At 46.1% G+C, this 22203-nt stretch overlaps 1 protein-coding gene across 1 annotated transcript; it reads right to left on the minus strand.

Annotated features, from left to right (window-relative positions):
- Positions 1-154: 154 nt before the first annotated feature.
- LOC136013392 (uncharacterized) lies at positions 155-21370 on the minus strand. The gene is given in 11 exon segments (XM_065677154.1): positions 155-330; positions 523-570; positions 573-630; positions 1433-1661; positions 4682-4839; positions 5029-5127; positions 13444-13459; positions 13708-13793; positions 15738-15831; positions 18225-18282; positions 21016-21370. Coding segments are annotated over 11 exon segments (1377 nt in total).
- Positions 21371-22203: the final 833 nt, after the last annotated feature.

Here is a 22203-nt window from a genome sequence, read left to right on the forward strand (position 1 = left end):
TAAATGAAATAAATGCCAAAGCAGCTGGCCGGGCATTCACACTTCTTTTCATACAACAGTGATGCCCCAACATAGCTTTTGCTGTGCTGCGTGCTGTTCATCCCTCTCCACCAGCCCAGGAATCTCTAGGTGAGAGCCAAAGCAGGCTCATTGGTCACACTTGGTAGAAGTAATTCCCAAAGTCCAGTTCATCAGCTGTAGGAAGGAAGCCATCTCCTTCAAAGTACTGCAGGTTCAGTGTATAACCCCACTGCCATCCATCAAGTGCCTTCAAATGAGATGAGCTTAGTGTTACAAGGACTTGATGTACAGGAAGATAGGCGTTGTGAGCTTGAAATGAGGAGCTTTATTTTCATCACAAAGTGACTGTTATCACCTTGGTGAAGGAAAAGTTGTTCTGAAATGCTGATGTAACTGCTTCCTGCAGGTCTTAATAACTTCATTTCAGTATTTCTCACAGATAGAAGATACTGAAACACAAGGAAGTGATATCACTAAGAGAGGGGTTGCCAAAAGTATTACAACACTCTATTTTGGACAGCAGGCTTCTGAGCTGAATCTTTTTATACTGAACAGCTTCACTTTGCTTTCCATCCACCTAAGTTGGTGACTTGTCTCTGGGTCTTTCAACTACAAAGAGTGTCCCTGCAAAGTGAAAAGCAGAAGTCTATGAGGAACAGCAGTGGGTCTTAAGAAGTCTGAATTTTGGGGATGGAGGAGCCAGGTGCTAGTGCTTTATGCTTCTGCATACTGACCTTGGGTTGTTGCCACATTTCTGAATAGCTGCCCCATATGTCTTCATTAGCAGTGCATCTGTGGCCACAGGGAGACTGTTGCTATGAGGTTTGTCAACACTTTATTTTGTGCTTGCATCAGGATAGACAACTTGAATCCTTCACTCGGAGGCTACAGCTTCAAACCAAGCATGAGCTCCTGGTGTAATGTGTGACCTGCGTTTTGGAGCTGACCAGTTGTGTCTGCATCCAGTGAAGGGCAGGGATGCACAGCATTAGGTTGCACTGGGTGGCCAGAACAGCATTTCCACCTCCAGGGAAGGGTCAGAGGGGAGAAACCTGAGTTACAACAAACACCAAAGTTTTTTGGCATTCTTCTCCCCAGATGCTTGTTAAGTCAAATGTTTAGATAAAATCAGAACCTTTGTGTGTATATTGACATTTAATATAAATGTTTTGAAAAGAAATAGTGTTTCAAAATGAATTTGTGAGACTTGCTGTTCTTACCCTTCAGCGACAGCGTTTCAATCTTATCTAAATGCTTTCCTGGAAGGGAATTTCATTAAGATTCACACAGGCAGGAAATTTGCTTTTGAATGAAACGGTGATTTTTCTACCTGAAAGCTTGTGACCAGCCCCATGCAGCAGCCCCAAGCTTATCTCCACTGGGTGGTTTCCCTGCTGCTGCTGCTTTCCACTTTGAGCTGGCACCCCATGATGAAACGGATGTGATTGCTACGGCTGGTGAACAGTAAGTCAATTTGATCCTGAGCCATGATTTTAATGGTGTCGTGGCCATTAGGTTTCATGGTGGGGGACTGGAAAGGAGGGTTGGGAGCATAGTGGCTGAAGTCATGCCACTTCCAGCATTTCTGGCTGGCCTCTACCTGGTCCAGAAGATCCCAGTGCCAGGGCTCCAGGGCAGGCCTGGCAAACATAAAGCTGGATGGATCTAGAGCCAACAGCTTCCCAGTCCCAAATGCCAGGTTTGTGTGCAGTTGGACCAAACATCTTATTTTTGACGTCAAGGAGACACTGCTGGGACCTCATTTATCAGGTCAGGGAGACGTTTTTGGTAATAGTTACTGGCCGACAGTAAAAGCACACTACAGAAATTGGCTGGCCCCTGGGGGAACAGTGAGTCCCCAAAGGGCAGAGAAAATCCTCATGGGCTCTGCAGCATGTTCCTATTGCGAGTCAACATCTTCTGGAAGTCCTGGTCATGGTAATTTCTTTTGTTCTGGCAACCTTTATGTTAAAAACAGGTCCTTGTGTGCGTGAGTGTGTGTGTGGTGCTGGGTACAGGAAATGGCCTCGACAAACTACAAAGGAGAAAGAAATGCAGTGTTTGGTGGAAAACAGCCTGTGTTTATGGCATACAAATCCAAATCAGTGCTCGCCGTCTCATGACAGCCTGGGCAGTGAGCTCTGGGTGCTGGAGCATCCCCCAGCCATGGCACGCAGAGAGTTTTTATCATTCACGGAGTGTGTTACATCAATCTTTTCCTGCCTAAGCATGAAGAAGTTGATTCTCACTGGGCTGTGAGTGTGGCTCGGGCTCCCCCAGCATCACCACATGCTGCAGCTCAGAAAAAACAGCAGGAAAAAAGGAAAAAAATCTAACATTGCAGCTCTGATGTGCTACAGCAATGGATGTGGACAAGCCTGAACTGGTCCATATTCGGGACAGATGATCTACTCACAGGATTTCTGTTTTCCTGTCATCAAAGCTATCATACTGTCTTTGTATGTATCGGAGCAGTCACTTAGCATTGTCCTTAATTTATAAACGCTGGGAAAGGCCGTAGCAGCCGCCCCCAGCTCAGTGGCAAAGCATCAGCCAGTACATGGCTAACACCGATGGCAAGTGTGTGGTCCGGTGGGGCCAGGAGAGACCTACGGTGAGGTCTGTGATGGTTGGGTACTTCTAGGGATCACCTCGGGGCCAGGCTGTGTTGCTGTGTGACTGATGAAAGGAGAACACGACTACAGGCGAATGGTGGGATTGCAGGAGTCTGATGGAAGCTTTATTGCAACAGCTATTTAAAATTATTTGTAACGGTCAGTTAAGCATTTAAGATGCCCATTAATTACTGTCAGCACAGGAAGGATTTGTAAAACCAAGACGGGATTTACTGATTCCGCCGGATACTGGTTTTCTGAAGGGAAACTTCGGAGACTGGGGTTAGGGAGTCCTGGGAACAGGAGGAGAAAGTGTCTGTCCATCAGGATAATGGCATCTTACGAGATCAGGAGAATGGCAGTGCTGCAGAAGCAAAAGTAAGGTGGTGGGAGCCAGGTAGGAGTGTGGGAGTAGTTCCATGGGAATGCCTCCAGGCTTTCCCCTCCCCACAGTAGTAACCAGCCCCAGAGCATCGCCAAAACACCACAATCTGCACTTTCCACCTAGCCTTGGTTTTTCTTTTTTGTTTTCTTACTTAAATCCTTTTAAAAAACTGAGGAAAACTCATCCTTCACTTCAGTGTTTTTGCATTTCATGTACAAGGCTCGGCTCAGCTCTTCTTATGTTACGTTATTAGCTGCTCTCTGATGATATAATTTGCCAAGGGCCCTCTTCCCATCAGACACACAAGTAATTCATCCTGCAGCACACTGACAAGTGAAACAGAAACATTTCTTTGCTAACAGCTCAGCTCCCAGCATTACGAGGGAGCTGGGTTTAATGCTTTCTAGTAGGAATAAGGAGCATTACTGCCTGCTTCTCTGGGAAGAGTGGAGAGAATCTAGGAGAGGGGGGAAGCGGGGAGACCTTGCTGTTCCCGTTTAGCACCATCGTTAGGAGCAGCAGCAAACTGTCACGTACGCAAAGGTTTTGTCTGTCATGGGAACTCGAAGGGCCTGACCACAGCAGCTCCCCTGTGGAGGCATTTCATACCCGGGAAGTGGCTGACCCCAGCTAGAGCTGCAGCGCTGATTTACATCCTGAAGCTGCACATTCCTGCTCTACAGAGCAGCTGGGCATTACCTCCTGTTTGTGAGGGCTGCAGGGGAACGAAAAAGCAACAAACCAACAATTTCGTTCCTGCTTTTATTTTTTAGGCTTTTTATGGGGCGAAAAAGACAGACGGTCCGAGGCAGGAAGATTTGGTACCTCTGTATTTCAGGAGGGGAGAGCAGTATAATGGGCTTCTATGTAGAAAATAAAAAAGCCAACAAAACCTCTGACTGTGTGCTAAATCACAGGTCATTTGCTTGTGCATCTGCAGGAACCGCAGTGCTGTTTGGTTTGGGAAGGGAGAGGAGAGGCAGGGGAGGGCAGAGAGGAGTGTGCTGCAGGCGGCTGAGCTGGCAGGGGGTCCCATCCAGCCCCCCACAGTCTCTGCTGTGTGGCTGGGTGCCCTGCTTCACCCCACCTGTGTGTTGTGCCCAGGACTGCCACTCTGGTCTCCCAGGTTAACACTCAGCTTGCATGGCTGCTGGGACCAATCACTGTATGCCATGTATGCTGCTGACCCCTGCAGAGCCAGAACACAGACCCTGCCCAAAAGGCTCAAACCAGGTCCACTGCCAAAATTGCAGAGACGAAGCAGCTGGTGGCTGCCAAGCCCTCAGCTCTAGCTGCTCCTCATCAAGCTATTCAGTGCCTTTTAAGGGTTCTGCAGTGAAAATGAGCTGTGTAGGGGTTCTCAGGCAAGTATTGCCTTGGCACCACAAACCATTCTCTCTAACATTTTAGTCTGGCCCCATTCAGTGCTGCTGCCTGCTCAGCATGTTCTGCTGGGAGCAGATGATGGATCTTCCTTGCCAGTGGTTCCGTCATAGGACTGACATGAGGATGCCTCAATGCTTGTTGGTGCACATGGGCAGCAGTGCAGTGCCACAAGTAAGCTCCCACCAGAGAAATCCTCTGGGGCAAGAGTGAAGAGGTCTGGTGATGGGGCTGTTCTCCCAGCAGAGCCTGGGACTGGTCTCCCTCAGCCAATTACCGTCCCAACAGTTTCTCCTTGATGCTGCTCCTCAGCTTGGCTTGGGAAGGGGTTGAATGGGAAGTGATGTCCAGCTCTTCCTCCGCTTCACCTTCACTCATCAGCTCTTGTGTGACAGCATCAAACGCTTCCTTATATCTCCTGCAGCAAAAGAGCTGAGGGGCACAGTTCCCATCAGGAGCAGTGGAGCTGGTATGGGGCATCTCAGTGTACCAGGGTCCTCCTCACCCTCCAGCTCCCTCTGCCACATCTCTCTCTGCTGCTCCCATGGGATGATTGTTCTCCTTTTCCGCCAGGAAGAAGCTTCATGTTACAGGCATCCCTATGGCATACAGATAGGGTCCCATTTTCCGGGGCTGTTCCCTCAGACTCACCACTGTTGTGACTCGCTTTTCAGGGGCACCGCAGAAGGTGCATTTTGCAGTGCCTTCTGTCCGGGTGGTCTCCTCAAGGGGAAAGGAAATGCAGCATCAGCATCATTAATCTTGTAAAAACTCAACAGGGCTGAAGTCTAAGCTGTTCTCATGAAGGCAACCAAGCCCACTGCATTTAGTGTAACACTGCAACTCTTTTATAGTATGTATATATATCATGTTGGGAAGTGTAGGTTGTATTTAAATATCTGTGCTCCCAAATAAATGCTGTTGGCACATTTACGGCTCCTTAAGAGCTCAATGGAAAGTTATAGTTTTTCATATGAAAATGGGAACAACTTTTTAATTTGGACTTCTTTTAATATCCTGTGAAGCACTGAGGAAGCGGAAAAAAGAGCTTTAGGCCTTTTTAAAATCCATAAAACTTTAAATTTTTTAAACTATTTTCAAAAAGCAGCCCCCTTTAAGAAAAAAACTTTTGAGAAATTGTATGAAAAACAAGACACACTCAGTTTTTAAGGCAATGCTGCTATAGAGAAATTTCAAGTGAAATGAGCATGTTTGCATTTTGGAAAGAGAAAATAACCTGTGTTTGCAAAGCATTTGTGGTGGAAACATTCATGATTAGCTTTTCTCCTCCCTGATTGGACAATCCCAAGTACAAATACAGGGTGGGCAGAGATTGCATTGAGAGCAGCCCTGAGGAGAAAGATTTGGGGGTGCTGGTGGATTATAAACTCAGCATGAGCTGGCAGCATGCTCTTGCAGCCAGAAACCAGCTGTATCCTGGGCTGCATCACCAGCAGTGTGACCAGTGGGTCGAGGGAAGGGATTCTCCCCCTCTAGTCTGCTCTCAGGAGACCTCCAGTAGTGCTGCTTCCAGCTCTGGCAACCCTGTGCAAGAGGAGCATAGACCTGTTGGAGTGAATCTAGAGGAGGCCGCAAAGATGCTCAGGGGGCTGGAGCACCTCTCCTGTGGAGACAGGCTGAGAGAGTTGGGGTTGTTCAGCCTGGAGAAGAGGGAGACCTTACAGCAGTTTCCAGTATCTGAAGGGGGTCTAAAAGAAATATGGAGAGGGACTTTTTACAAGGGCATGCAGTGATGGGATGGGGGGGAGGGAATGGCTTTAAATGAGATGGAAATAGAGACTTCTGCCTTTGTGGCTGAGCACCTCACCCACTGAGAGGAGGGTGTTGATGGCTGCAGTATCAGTGGATCTGACTTCTCTTGAATTTCTGGCTTGTGCTGTGGATCTGTGAAACTAGTGGGTTTTTTTGTTTTGCATGAGTGCACATTTTTTTCCAGGAGACACAAGTCTTCCTGCAGCTCAAGAGGCTTTGTGCCTGAGTCACTGACACCTGATCACTTCTTTTCTCATCAAACAGATCCTCGTTTTCTTACAGTCAAGCTTCAGTCTCTTAAAGGGGAGAGCCTCTGCCCTTCGGAGCAATTTTTGCTCCATTATCAAAGAGACACTGTCTTTTTTCTCCCCTTACAGCTGCAGGAACATCAAACCGCCTCTGCAGAGCACTTTTCTGGAAGCCACGTGCCTGTTCTGAAAGGTGCCTCACCAGAGAGCTACAAATCCTGTGCTGCCTGGCTCTAAAGCTGCAACAAGAAATCACTGGTTCTGGGGAGGAGAGGGAAACGTGCTCTGTGCGACCCTGCTGCTCCAAGGTGCACCACTGGGCAGGGTTGAGGAACTCTCCGATGAAGCTGATCACTTTCTCTTCTGATTTTTGCCTAGGTGAATTCGTTTCATGCTCGCCCCTGGTGCTGAAGTGACGCTCAGCCCGACTCCTTTTGGCTGCAAATAGCAGCGACAACTCTTGAAGCTCTTACTGCAAACAAGTTTGCCCCAGCAGGAAGGGGCGTCCCTTGTTGTACTGATCCCCGCTGGGCACTGCTGCAAGGTACTGCTCCATGGGAAGAAAGCACCCCTGAAATTGTGCTTGTCGTTGGTAACTTCTGGTTTCTCTCGCTAACTGACCAGCTGGTCTCACCTCACCCACGTAGAGGGCAGTTGCCAGCCCATCATCCTCCTGCTCTCCTCACATGGACAAAGGCTTCTCGTCCAACTCCAGCTTTAGACTCCTGGGCAAACTCGACAGGCTTTTTGCAAGGAAGAATTGCCAATTAGCTCCTATGCATTCAAAATGACATCTCACAGCTTTGTGTGCAGAGGTTTACTCAGAGAAAGGCTTTGCCATCCATTGTTTCTCCTCTGCCTCCTCTCCCAGGGTCCTAGGACTTCTGTGCACCTCTTTGTGCCTGGGCCCAGCTTCAGCAGGACAAAAGGCCACCATAACCTTGTCCATCTCCCACTGGTCCTATACAGTCTGGTGGAGGGGGCAGACACACATCCCAGGAGTCTGTTTGTGCAAGGGGAGAGGTAGACATGCTGGTTAGGCACAGTGCCATCCATTCACAGAAACGCCAACTGATCTTCAGTGACACCCCAAGGGCTTGGGAAGCTGCATTTCTTCCTTCTGCTTGGCACCTGGCACTTCAAATTTGAGAGGGAAAGATGCTAAATTAGCCTAAACATTGTCCCATGCTTCCAAATATTAATAAATAGTCTCAGAATAGCAGAGAGCAAGGAGAGGAGAAGCTTGCTGATGATATTCAGGGTGGTTGAGGCAAAGGGACTGCCTGTGAAGAGTTGCAGAAAGACCCTTGTGGCACCGAATAAAACGGTAATGGAATCACAGATGAAATCTGATGTAGATAAATGTAAAGCGATGCGCATGGGGAAAGACAATCCTAGCTTTGCGTACAAAATAATGGGCTCTGAGCCGGCTATTTCCACTTGGGAGTGAAATCCTCAGGTTATAATAGATAGCTCTATGCAAATGTCAGTTCAACCCTGAGTAGCAATCAAAATAGCAAACAGAAAGCTAGAAATTATTAGGAAAGGAAGAGAGAGCAAAACAGAGGAAATCATTATGTTGCTGTATAAATCCCATCTCTTGAATGCTATTGTGCAGTCCAGATTCACCAATCTCAAATATGATACAGAAGAAATAGAAAAGTTACAGAAGAAGGCAATTGAAGATGATCAAAGGCATAAAAGGGCCTCCATTCAGGGAACAACTGAATAGATTAAGACTTCTTATCTTGGAAGCAAAAATGACTGAAGGAAAAATATGACCGAGTTTCGTGATGGGAAGAGTGGCGTGACTGCAGAACAGCTGTTCACATTATTCAGCGCTCTTCAAAGGAAGAGAGTGATCGTCAAAGGAAGCCATCAAGTGACAAGTTCAGAATATAACAGAGGAGGTTTCTAGCTGTGGCACTCCTTGCCAAGGGGAACAGAGGATGTTTAAGGTTTATGTTGGTTCAATAGGGTGTAAACTAATCTGTGGAAGAAATATCCATCCAGGACTATTAAATGCAGAAATGATGGCTGCAGTTCAGGAGGTTCCTGAGTCACAGACCATTGGGGAATGGGGAGTATTCTAGGAAGTATAAACACATCTTTGTTCTATTTTTGTACTGCTTCCTGAGCATCTGCTGGCTCTTGTCCATGGCAGGATGCTGGGCCAGGTGCAATCTGTGGGCTGACCCTTTCCCATCATCCCTATGTCCTGCATTGCACACCAGGCTGTATCTCCCACTAAGGCAAAACAGCTTAAATGTAGCCCGAGGTGTCCGGTGCTGCTCCCTGCCGCCACTTCTAAAACAGCCCCTGCATCACAGAGACAGAGCTGCTTGGTGGCTTTCCAGCCTCAACACACCAGCACAATTCTTAGCTTAAAAACTCTTCACCAACACCCGCAGGCAGGTGCATCCCTTTTTCCTTTAGCTCCCAAAGCAAAAGCCTCTGTAGGCCAACCATTTTGGAGCATGGATTCTTTGTCATGGGGTACACCTCCTGTGGAAGACAAAGATATGACCCTTGTGGCTGTTGGTGGGACCCCTGAAGCAGACCTTAGTGACTGAGGGAAAGAAGCAACCCACCTGAGTGCTGGCTACCTTCACCCTGGTGGTGGCCCTGTCTGAGAACAAGGCTGTTTTAGGGCAGTCAGCCTTCCCCCAGCCTGGCCTGGATCATCTTGGGTTTTATTGTTCCAAGGCATCATTGAAAGAGAATGTATAATTATGAACAATGGGAGAATGGAAAAAGGAAAATGTTCAGCAGTATCTTGATAGGTCGGTCCAAATCTGAGTCATTCACTCAAGTGTTCCCCCAGTAAATTAAAAACAAACACTTGGACGCTCTGCTGACACAATACATAAGCGCCTCTTCTGGTTGGAACCTCAGCACCTTAATGACAGACCATTTTTTGTCCCTGTGCACTTCTCCAAGGTTGTCTTAAAAGTCATGCCTTGGCTGTTTACCAGCTGACAGACACAAACTGGGAGCCTTGATTTGCACCTCCTTTCCAGCTAGAAATGAGGATGAAGGATAGTGGCTATTAGAAGGTAATCACACCTTGGAGGAAATTCCTGAGCTCAAGTATCTCTGCTTCCCAGATCAGGGTAATCCCCTTGGACTTGGCTAGCCACTGGCAAAGCCTGTTGAGCTGGGTCAGCTTGTCACTCTCTGCATTTGGGATCCTGTCCTATTTCTGGAGGCTGCTGCATTGCTAAAGCAGCCTCACGTCAACATTGCACACTCAGCAACGTGGAGGTGAGGCTTATTTTCTGAAAACTGACCATTTTCATCTATAAAGCCTAATTTAAAGTAACTGTAAGGACAAATTCTATTCTTATTGACACCTGCGCTATTTTGCAGCAGCCCTGAAGGAGTAATGAAACAGGAGGACAATCGGACATTAGGCTGGTCAATTGATCTTCAGGAGAGGGAGCACAAAGGGATCCATTGCACACACTGAAGCAACACTCTCATGGTGACTGTTACAGAAAAAAAAAATCCTCACACATTTATTACCCCTAGTTTTCCATTAGGAAAAAAACCCCACCTTTGGCTCTGTAGGACAGGGAGGAAGATGAGAGTCTTGAATGTAGAGTGTGAACTGCAAGTAGGCAAGGGCAGGAATCTTGGCTGCAATCTGGGGAAATCAGGTGTCTTCCTCTCCCTCTCCCTTTCCATTTTCCTCTCCCTCTTCATCTCCCTCTTCTTTTCCATTTTCCTCTTACTCTCATTTTCTCTCTCCTTCTTCCTCTCCTGTTGTGGCTGCCCCTCTCACCCACTCCTCCTCCTCCTGTCAGTGGCTGGGGGATCCTGCAACCCCAGCAAAGGGGGTGAGCCAGGGCAAACCCCAGCCCAGTTCCCAGCACGTGGGTTGGCCGTGTCCCACTGTCCCTAGAGGGAGCTTTTAGCCGCATAAAGGCAGACCCTTGATACCCCATGGCCACATGCCTCATGCATGCATCATCCCTGATGCAGGCTCCTCACTCCTGCGATGGCCTTATTGTAATCTATTTGTGCTGAATAATACATATTTCTTGTGAAGAAAGGTGGTTATTTCTGTGCAGGGGGAGGTTGGCAGCTCTGAATACTGAACAGCCACTTCCTCAATGCAGTAGGATTCAACCTGGTAATCAACCCTATCAGCGTTAAAAGGAACTGTCTAAATGTCAAGCCAAGTTCAATAAATAAGCACTAACACATTTAGAAATGGCTTAGAAAGGGGAATTAAAGTTTTGCTGCTAATTATGTTTCCTATTTTAGATTTTCTGTCAATTCTAGCTCTTCCATTCAAATGAGACACTGCTAAGATGAAGGAAATGAGATGGCCTGAAAGGTGGAGGTTGGCAAAGCTGTTCATATATAATAGAGAGCTAATGGGGACTTCCACACCCCTCATGGACCAGTGGAAGCACAGTAAAAATAGGGTCATCAGACCTTTCAGTTAAGTACCTTCCAGCCTCCTGTTATAGGGTGTCCCAGATCCTCTGGTACCTCTTGACCCTGCCAGAGTCAGATGAAGAGTGCAGGCTCCTCTGACCAGCTGAAGGCATGCAGCTCAGGATACAGGCAAGTAGAAGCAGGGAGCTTGGCTTGCTGGAGGCACATTTTATAAGCAGCTAGAGAAATCAGTGCTGGTTTTGACAACCGACCCTACCCCTCCAGACCCAGCCACCTCCAGTGCTGCCTGGATGGAAGCAGCTCACCCACGCCTGGTGCTTTGATGCTGTAATGACATATAACAGACATTGATGGCAGAAGCTAATCCAGTCTGCCCCATAATGTCTCCAGTCAATCATGCAATATTCTGTTATTGGAAAAACTCATTTTTGCACCTCTGATGGTAATCAGTGGATGCCCTGAAGCGCAAGGCTTGATAGTCTGTGTAATTTGCAACCTAGCTAAGTACAACTGCAGATGTTAATCCTATTTATACAAATGCCTGACAAGCAAAAGTAGGGATGGAGGGATGAGCTGCAGGAGACGGCATAGAGCTGGATTTCCAGGAATTCTCCTGCAGGTTTCAAGCTGGTACAGCCCCAGTGGTGGAAGACCTCATTTGGAGTGGGCAAAGGGAGGTAGCACAGGCAGCAACTCTGTAGTTGTGCCCCTCCTTTGGCCTGGTATCTATTCTGGAAAATGACAAAGCAGACCTCTCCATGAAGCATGGCAACCATTCTCTACCTACAAATGTGTGTCAAAGCTTGTGAAAATAAAAAACTAAAAAAAAAAAAAGAAATTTAAAAAGGGGAAAAAAAAAAACCAAAACCCAGGAAAAACAAAATCCTCTTCTGTCTGCCCTCTTCCCTTTTTATTCCAAAAGGAAAGGAAGTGTTTTGCGTCCCAGGTCTTTCTTCCATAGCCTGAGTCCTCTGAGGGCTGCAGATGTCCAGACAGAAGAAAAGAGGATTTACCTTGTCTGCACTATCTTGTCATCAAACTTTCAGTGGGCAGCCAAGAGCATTGCCTTGCTGAGCCTATCTCCGCTCTGCTCTCTGGAGTCAGCTGCTCTTTGCTTTGCAGCTTTCATTTTGCAATGTCTCTAAATTTCTTCTCCTTTGAGTTCTGCTTCTGATCTATATCCACCTCCCTTTTCAATGCCTTACCTGTCTGCTTTTACACTGCCTTTCATGCTCTGCCTCTTTCCTACTCCCTATTCTGGTATTCCTGTCCTTTCTGGGGTCTGTCCCCCTTAGTTTTTTGTTCATGTCCCCACACCCCACAGCTGTTGATATTTTTTCCTTCTCTAATATAATATTTCTTGCCCTCTTTCTCAGGTTCCCGATTTTCCTTCTTTCATCCCCTTTTCCAACTGTTTCTTTACCAAACTACCCATTTTTCTTGCCTCCCGGGGTCACTGACACCCCATGACCCACCAGGCTGGGCTTTGCAGGAGCTCTCACCCATCAATGACAATGGTCTCATCAGGAGAGAATCCAGCATCACAGGGATCCAGCTGTCCTGCAGCATTTCCAGCCATGGATTTCCCTGTCTTCGCTCCTCTCCCAACAACCCCACAGCAGCCAGCACCTGCACCCTGATACGTTACTGCTGGCATCATCCTTGTCCAATGAAATGGCAGCATTTCCTGGTCTTATTCCAGGTTCAGCTAATCTAAACCAAACACCAAAACTCCCCCAAACTCCAACCACGGAAACCTCAGCTCCATGACTATTTAATTAAGAATTATACCTCTGGAAAACATAGTTAGAAACTACACTGAATTTGTCGTGCTTTGTTTTCCCACTTTTCACCTCTAGGCATGTTTCCTGCTTGGTCAAGAAACATCAGATGCACTAAGAGCACACACCTTGGGGGTACATGCAGCAGTTAACCTGACCAACACATCCTCTCTGCCTGGTTACACTGAGTTCTGTTGTTTAGAACAAGGCTATGACAGCTTGGCTCTGTTGCACATTTCCATAGCTGCAGGAGAGCAGATTGTGGCCAAGAGTCCTCACTTGCTGTGATTCCAGCTGCAGGATCTAAGGACAGCATCAAGGATGGGCTGGCAGGGAATGCTAATATCTTTAATTGTATCCATTAATATAGGTGGAAAAGAACAAGTGAGCATTTGGGCACATTTATTGCTTTCTTTCACACCTGAGAAAGAGCTGGTGTGGTCAAGAACACATTTTCTACCCCAACTGTATACTGTGATTGGTCTAATAAAAACATATTTCATTTGCCTACAAAAATCACTCTTCTGGGCACATTACAGCCATAAAGGATGCTGTTTTCTGTTCCTGGCTTCCTTTAAAAGACCAGACTTTGCTGCTTATATTAATGAATGCATTAGGCACATGATACAGCCAAGTGAGCACTGCTGTAGAAGTCTTCGCATTATAGTTTTCTAAGCTTGATCCTCCATGCATTTAAATTGATTTTACACTCTTAGTACTCCTCGGACACCCCAGCAGCTGCTTCAGGTTTTCACCAGTTTAAGAAGATTAGGACTGGGCCCAGCAGCTTGTGTGCCTTCCAACAGCCTACGTGGTGCAAGCACTTTTACCTCAGTGAGCTCATATCTGTGTTTCCAGAGGACAAAGAGCAGGACTGGGATCCACAACTGGGATGTGTGTAAAACTGATGGCTAACTGGGTACTGACTTAAATGGGTGAACAAACTCAGATGAAAACAGGGAAAACTGTTTTAGGATCTGGTTGTGATACACATGCCAAGAAGCAGCATTTGGTCCTTTTGGCAATTCCAGAGACCATGTACAGAGGATGGTTTGGTCAAAAAAGGTGTATTAAAACCAGAACCTTAATGCCACTTATCTTGATCTTCTGTGGGCTTAAGGCTGCTCCTGCCACACGCAGCCTCTGAGTTCTTCTCCTCCTCTCCTGTTACTGAAACAGCCTAAACATCATGTTTTAGTTATAAAGTGAGTTTAGTGGATGGAAGGGTGGGAGGGGAAGGGGGATTAAATTTACTGCTTCAGTGACTGCAGATCTGAAATAAATCTCCGATTCAATGATAGATCAATAACACCAAGATTGGGTTTAAATTATTAATAAACTATGAGAAACGAGGATAATTATTCTATGAGTCACAGCTCTCTAATGCACTGCACATTTTTTCCCTGAGACATCTGCATTGAAGCACACTCTGACTATCTTTTGGCAGAAAGCTGTAGCCGAGAAGTTAATGCTTTTTATTTTGCTAGCTAAGCATCTCATAAACCCTCATGGGCTGAGAGAGCCTAGTGACAACATTGTGCTTCTCTCACAGAGAAACCCTTAGGCCAGGATCCCCTAAAACAGTAGGTATCTAACTTTGCGTCCTTGGAAATCAATGTGACTGATCTGAATCACACATGTGAATGGTCCAGAAAGCCCTCAGATGTCCTTTTGAACTCATACGGCTGGAGATGGAGGAGTTGTGCTAGCCTAAAAGATGTTGGCCTTGAAAAGTGACCTTGAATGGCTGCAGAGGCCGGTCTTGATGGTGGCATCCTGGAGGGACAACCTCAGGACTGCAGGAGGCAGGGAGGGGAGGAATGGCTTTTGCATACTGCTGGCAGACTGCAATGACAGCCCCATCAAAACATGTGTGAGCTTCAACTGAAGTACATTCCCCTTTTCAGGCAAGAAGAGAGGGATCCATTATCCCAAAGAGACCTATTAAAATCAAAAAGCTGAAAACTGGAATATTCCTCCGTTCTGGGTTGCAGCCATCTCTCTTGACCAAGATAACCCACACTGACACAGCATGGGCTGGAGATGCTGAGCGCCTCTGGGCATTGTCCCACCTTAGCAGGTGTCACCCCTCAGCTTCAGTGTCGATGCTTAGGGTGGTGATGGAGAGCAAGTCGGACTTCGAGGGGCAGCTCACTGCAAAATCAGCACATCCCTGCTCTTTGACAGAGTGGGCTGGGCTTCTGTGAGCTCTTGATGCTTGTCAGCTGCTGGGATACCAGCCAAGGTGCTCAGCATTGCCTTGGCTTACCAGGAGGGTACCTTACTTAATAGGAGAGGAACAGAACTCAGGATATTGGTAGCAAAAGGCATTTATCCTTATCAAAAGTGCTTCAACTGAGTCAACTGAATGAAAAAGCTTACCTTGTATTCTTTTTTTTTTATTTTTTTTTTAATTAAATTGATGCCAAAAAGCCATTTATTTTTAAACAGAAACTTAGAGTTCTGAGTACTTGAGATGCTGGACAGGGCTGCTTTAAATGAACTTACTGTCCTCTGCAAATGACATTAGGTGACCCCCACTCCGCTGGGTGATACCGCATCATGCTGCACCCTACACAGTCTGCTGGGGCACCCTTTCTTTACCACAGCACATCCAGCAGCAACTGGGGATTTCCATACCCCCTGCTACCCTCTCATTTCACGCGAAGTTGTCTGTCAAGGTATGAAATCATTCTGAACTGTGGGAAATGGGGGAGAGACCACCTCCTCCCAGCCCCCGAAAGGTGTAGGATAACACTAAGGAAACCTCAGTGTAAAATGCAGCTGTTACTTCCAGGATGGGATGCAGCTGACATGCATGGAATCTGCCCAGTGATAGTTCCCCAGGCACCCCTGCGATCTTGGCGTATGCTGTGAGAATCTGAATGGAGGATGGAGCGGGCCAAAGGCCCCTTGGCCAGGCTCTGTTACACGCCCTGCAGGAGTAGGAGCTTGAAGGCACCGTGTGCTGATAAACCACACAGCAGCTGCCAAACAAACAAACTAGATCTGTATTTGCAAAAGCAAGGCGAGAGGATTTTACACCCATCAGTAACAAAGCATGTATGGCCAGAGTCACTCAAGCTCCACAGGCATAGAGGTAAAAAGTTCAAACACATGTTACTATGGAGAAGCCTGGACAGCTACAAGGGCCTCCTATGAGGTCAGGGTGAACAACCACTGACAAAGAACTCTTAGAGGGAGAGGAGGCTTTGTCCCTGTAAAAGTAGATTAAGAAACAGAGCTAACGAATCTCTAATCAGGAAAGACTGTCCCTGAAGCCTTGTACAGCACATGGACATAGTCAACATATGGCTTCATGCGTCGGCAAAACATGACTAGGGTGTCCTTTTGATGGAAATGATGTGACCTTATGCAAATCAACTGACCACTCTGTACATGACAGGAGGGTTATGGGGAGCTACTAACTTGAATCAAATTGCATAAATATGTGGAATTAGGAAAGGGAAAGCAGAGAAGACTGCACTGTAACTTCTGGGATCAGTCAACAGGCTGAACTTGTCTTCTCCCCATAGAGACATTTACTGGATAAGAAAAGAACTTTATCTTATGCTAAATAACTAAGTCATGCTAGCCGTTGTTAGTGATTATAGTCTGGTTGCGTATCACTTGAAGCTTGTTTTTACAGACAGTCCCTATCACTGATGCTGTTGGTGCATTTCCCTGAACAGGTCAGTCAAATTGTCCTTGGATCCCGCAGGACTGTTCAGTGAAGCGTCCCTATAATGGGACACTGACAGACTGGCTGGGCACAAGGATCTTAGCTTCCCTGGGGTGCTGATAGAACAAACAGTACAGGCTGAGAAAATCTCCTCCCCCCACACTCCTTTCACAGGACGCTGAACCTACATCATGGAGCAATCAAGGCGTCCTGCTGCTTCTATCTGTGTAATACAGGGAGAAATTTTTGATTGCCCTACGATATTAAGAAATAATAATGATAAAACAAAGATGCTGGACAAACTGTGCTTGGAGCCTGACTTGATCTGGTTCAAGGGAAGGAGTGAAGGGCTTTTGATTAATTTTTTTTATTTATTTATTTACATTATTAATTCAAGAAGGCCTTTACACATCACTGCTTTTTTATTAGTTATCTATGAGTTATAAAGGATTCTGGGCACAGAACACACAAATTAATATATCCATGGATGGAAACTTTTGAGGAGTAGGGGGAGCAGTGATGCTCGTGTGCTTCCATCACGTGTTTGCTCTCCCAGCTCTGCTGAGGTAGTGAAACACCATCATCATCACCTTACATGTGAGGAGCAGAGCCTTGTAAAGGCCCATGTGCAGGTTAACTGGGACAGGTAGCGAACCCAAAGTCATGGACGCCCCTGTTCCTGGGACCAGGAGGTTGGTGGGTGACTTAGGTTGCACCACAGGTCAAGCTGGTGTTTGCCCAAGGACAGGATGTGCTCAGCCCAAGCAACCTGCCTGACCATGAGAGGTACTGGTGCAGCCTCAGCGACGCATGGGCAGATGGCTGCACCTCAAATCATGGCCAGGCCCTGAAGGACAGCTCTGTGAGGAGCTGGGCTGTTGGGTCTCCTCCGGTTCCCACTGCGGCAGCTCTGCATCTCAAGGGAAGGCACAAAGCACTCAAATGGGTTGGAAATTCTTGTTTTTCTTGCATTTATGTGGTGATATTCTGTTAGCCTGGAAACAATGAGGCTGATTCCCCTTGATATCAGAACAGAGGTTTTACCTCAGACCATAACACTTTAATAATTTGGGGAAGAAATAAAGCCTGCACTCTTTCAGACCACAAGTTATGAATTTATAACCCTATAATGAAGAAAAACCTTTCTGCATGTTCGTGTAGCAATGCCACAGCCTTCTCTTAAGCAGCTGCTTATATCCATTTCCCTTAGTGCCAAGCATGTTACACGTGATGATAACGTCTTTAAGGAAAAAAGCCAAAACAGCCTTCAAATATTCATATTTGGAATGTTATCAATGAACTGAGTGCCACTCAAAGTACACTGCAGAAGAACTCGGCCTTTATTCACCTCTTGAGCAAGTGTGTCTATTCAAATTCTCTTCTCTTTTCTCTTCTCCCCTTCTTTCTGTAAGGAAGACCAGGTATTGTTCAACATTTGTATCAGACAGCTGAAAGGAGTGAGCTACGTCCCTGGACCATGTAAATCCACATTGCTGCAGCAGCACTGGTAGTGTGAAAGGGGGTATTACACTGATTTACTGTGACCGGGGAATCAGACCTCCCTTTTCCCTACAGCTGGAACAGCAGCCTGCAGAATAAAAATCATACATCGCAGCAGCTTCGAAAGATGCTGCACGGGATTTATCTGCCGAACAGCAACAGAAAATAATAAAAACGCCCTCTGCAGAGGCCAGCAGCATCCCTTTTAATACAGAAAATGTTGAGTGTCCCGAAGACAACCGCTTAGACAGACATTACTTCTAGTTTATTAATAGCAAGGGCACAGTGGCAGCTGACAGGCTGTGGATGTCTCAGGCATACTGTAAATCTCCAGTTGTTAGGTGTTCCTACTGCTCGCCCACATATGGCATAAATACAGCCTAACGTGACTGAATTATATAGAAAAATGTTACCAATTACTCTCCTTACTTGGATTCCTTCGGCTTAAAGCCAGTGGGCTGTGCTGACGGGGGATCTGCAGCTGATGCTGGAGCGGAGGAAAAAGCTTTCTTTAAAAAATAATAATAAGAAAGATCCTCTTTTTGTGCAGAACAGCAGGATTTTTCCCTTGCCCTGAGATTTCTTGCCATTTCATTATTTTGTATTTCAGATAAAGCCTTCCCACCTTAACGAGGAACATTTTTCCCCATCAGTTTTAATGGCATAATAAATTGCGTGCAAGCAAAGGAAAAGCTCCCAAAAAAGGAGCCGTAAAAAAGTTGCTGGAGACAGAGGCAGGCTTTGCAGAGGGAGAGACAAGAGTTACAAGGCAATTTACTTTGCCATTCCGTTCAGGTTTCATCTGTAAGCAGCTTGGGTCTCCTGCCTTTACCGGCTCTTTGGGAGGCCATATTCCCATGGGTGTTTCACCTTCTCTGCTCATGCTGGTGCAGCTGCACAGGGGCAATGGAGGGTAGCGAACTGAGGCTGCCCCTCTGTGGGAAGGTCATGATGCTACAAGAACAGGGAGGACACTGGTAATTTTTGCCTGAGCACCTCATACAGGCAGTTGAAGTGCCCTGAGTGGTTTGCTGTCAGAGCAGAACCCCTCTCCTCCAGGTCTGCATTAATTCAGTAGCCACAGGCTGCATGTTTCCCTCTGCATGCAGAGCACAGCAAACCTGGGGGCCGTCACAGCCCCCATCTCCTGGGTTAATTATACATATCAGCTCAGCTGAAATGCTCTATCAGATAATGCACTTATGCAGCCTACCTCAGTGCCTGCATCCCAAGAGGTGTTATTTCCAAGAGATCAGAGAGGACACGGGGAGAGATTTAGGGCAAGCATATGCAGAAGGTTGTGGGAGAGAGGAAAGGCACCTGTGGGCATGCAGAGGTCTAGGGAAAGGGGGTGGACATGGAGACATTTGGGGAGGCAGAGATGAAGAGGGGAAAGAAAATGTAGAAGAGTAGGAGACAGAAAAAAGGAGAGGCATGGCTGTGACAGGGAGCAGGGAGCCAGTGAAAGCGTCGAAATGGAAGTTACTGCTCAGATTGCATGAGCCACTCTTATGAAAGACAAAACACTATGAAAAGAGATTGGAAAAGGCCAGAGAAAGCCTGTGAATCATTGTAGTGTGCAAATTCTTGAAGATATGTTAACTGTTTACTCTAGGCCCCTAAAGAGGCATTCCCATATTTGATTTTCCTTGGTAAATCTACTTGTGTCTAAATACTAGCCCTCTACTAAAACAGGCTGAAAGAAACTTCATGTTTCATCCGAATTTTAAATTGCAATGTGGAAATCAAACAAGCTGTCTGGGATAACGCTGAGACAGGTTTCTGCATGCATTTGCTTCCAGTCGCTTGTAGCTGTTTCAGATGCTCAGCCTCTTGCCAGGGCATATTTGTCCTCAAGGATGCAGCTCACGTGCATGCCTGCTAAGAATACTTGATTTCCAAGTGGAAAGCTCTTAAAAATAAACCTTACAAGTGCAAAAGAGTCGATGTTCCTCTTTCTTTGGAGCTGGCAAATTTGCATTGAGAAAAATGCAAAAGTGAGCAGAAAACACTTCTGATGGCCAGCCCCCAAGGAGGGCCAATGCATGAATTCTCTAGGAAACAGGTAACTCTTTACTTCAGGGATTAGCCTGGCTCTTTCATGCTGGCTGTGCATAGCTGGCTGCGCCAAGGTGGGCTGTGCTAGGGGCTCTCCTGTATCAGGTAGAACGCGTGTTCGCAGCATGATCAAAGAAGAAATAGGGAAAAAGTCCAATCTTTCTTCTGGAAGCCTGACTTATACTTAGGTGAGGGCCAAGTTGTTAGTCTTGGGACCCAGTTTGAAATCCAATCTCTGTTGCAGAAAACCAGACTCTCCCTATGCAAAGAAGCAGCTACTGTTCCTCGTGACTGCTGCGTGGTCCCTTTCTAGTGTTTTTTGATGGGTCCACTTGTCCCTTCCTCACCCACTCAGGGGGATGGCTGTGACCCTGTCCTCCATACAGCCACAAATCACATCCTGGCATGCAAACAGAGGAGATGGGCTGTGTCACCACAGGCAGCCAGACATAAAATAGGACAAGTTCTTGCCATCCTTAAAAAAGTCATCCCCCCACACCATGATTTAGAGGGTTTTCCTCTCCATGGATTAATTACATTTTTGTCCCTCCTATCTGCCTCCTGTATTACTTACTGAGCTGTAAAATATTGTTAAAAGCAGGTTGTATATAAATATTTATATTTAAAATGTAAGCATAGCTTGAGATATTTAATAAGAGAGATAATCGTCTAATATTAACTTGCTGGCATTTACATGACCAGAGCAACTCTGATCCAGACAAAACTAAATCTTTGCACTCTGAACACCTCAGAAAGTCAGAAATGCTGCCTAAAATGGAGGGGGTGGGGTTTTCTGTTTACACTCTGTCCTGGCTTCAATCTGCTTCTGTTTAAATTACTGGTAAAACCCCATTTCTTCTAGACTAGCACCTTGCATTTGTGCTGAGCTCTCTCTACGGTTGGGGTTCAGGTCTGGTGCCCCTTGAAACTCACTATTTTTGCCCAAAACATGGTGGAAACCAGCCCAGCTGCCCACACGACTGCATTACGCGCTGGCAAGAAGGGAAAGGCAGGCACATGTTTTTCCTCAAAATCCATCACTATTTTAGGTGCCCAGGCACGGTACTCATATGTAACCATATGCAAACAGAAATGCGTAGAAAAGATCAGGTACAGGCATCTTATTGTCTCTCGTTCTCTCTAACAGATTGCTGAAAAATACCTGCTAGCAGCTTACTTTTCCTTGAGAAGTCTTCAGAGGTCTTCCAGCAAACTTCTTCACTCTGCTCTGCAGAGAAAGACGAGGAGGCTCCTTCAGACCCTGCATCCCAGACAACCACTGTGCTGGTTTTCCTAGCTGGCTCTTTGTTCAAGCAAGCGAGATTAGTCTGCTTAATATAATCTTGTATTCTCTGCTTAGTGAAGGCCTCTTTAGAAGCAGTGTACTCTGTTTCCAGCATTTTCATATTTTTCACTGTGAGAGCAGAGCTGGAATTTGATGACCCAGTCCCATGGGGAAATATTTTTGGCTGGTACTGGTTACCGCCAGACCATGACAGCTTGCGTCCATTAAACATATCTGCAATGCATTAAGGAGATGAGAATCTTCAGCAACAGGCAAAGGCAATTCGTCATTCTGGTAACAAAGAAAGAAAGGAGAAATCCCATTAGTCATTTACTCCTGACGGGCATATTGATTGATGTAGTTAAAATGTTCACACTAAGATAACCTTATTAGATTGAAAATCACTTTCTTTTCAAGAGGATCTACTAGGCTTCAATTCAACAAAGCACTTAAACAAATACCTAGTATCAAAGGCATACCCAAGTCCCATTGGTGAGATTTTCTTAAATAGGTTCCACCTAACACTTAAATGCCAAAGCTTAACATAGCGACAAAGGACAGCATAATGCCTGTCTGTGTTCAGATAGGCCCAAAGTTGAGCAACCAAATACCTTGCATCATAACACACAATAGTCCCTCTTCTCCACTAAGGCTGTCTGAAGATTGCATCAGTGATTTCATTATTAACCCAGTTTACTTTGGCTATAAAATGCTGTACAGTTGAAACTTACTGTACACAGGCTGGAACAAGCACTTTATATTCATTACTAGTACTCAGACAAATTATTTTGGACATTTTATGCTACATGCTGATGAGGAAAAAAATAAAAATGTATAGTGGAATCTATTGAATCTGCCTAATTGGACCTGCTGGTGGCTATCTGACCATGCCAATTAAATAAAGACAAACAAAATGAGCTCTCAAAGGACTTGCAGTGAATAAACCCAGGGTAAATACCGCATGTTTTTTGTTATTGCATTATTCCGTATAGTGGTGTGTCTGAAACATAAACTAGCCATAAAAAGCAGCTCGCCCTCCTGTTTGCAGTATCTAGTTAATTGTGT

The sequence above is a fragment of the Lathamus discolor genome, chromosome 4 (genome assembly GCF_037157495.1).
Source record: "Lathamus discolor isolate bLatDis1 chromosome 4, bLatDis1.hap1, whole genome shotgun sequence".
Taxonomy (NCBI): domain Eukaryota; kingdom Metazoa; phylum Chordata; class Aves; order Psittaciformes; family Psittacidae; genus Lathamus; species Lathamus discolor.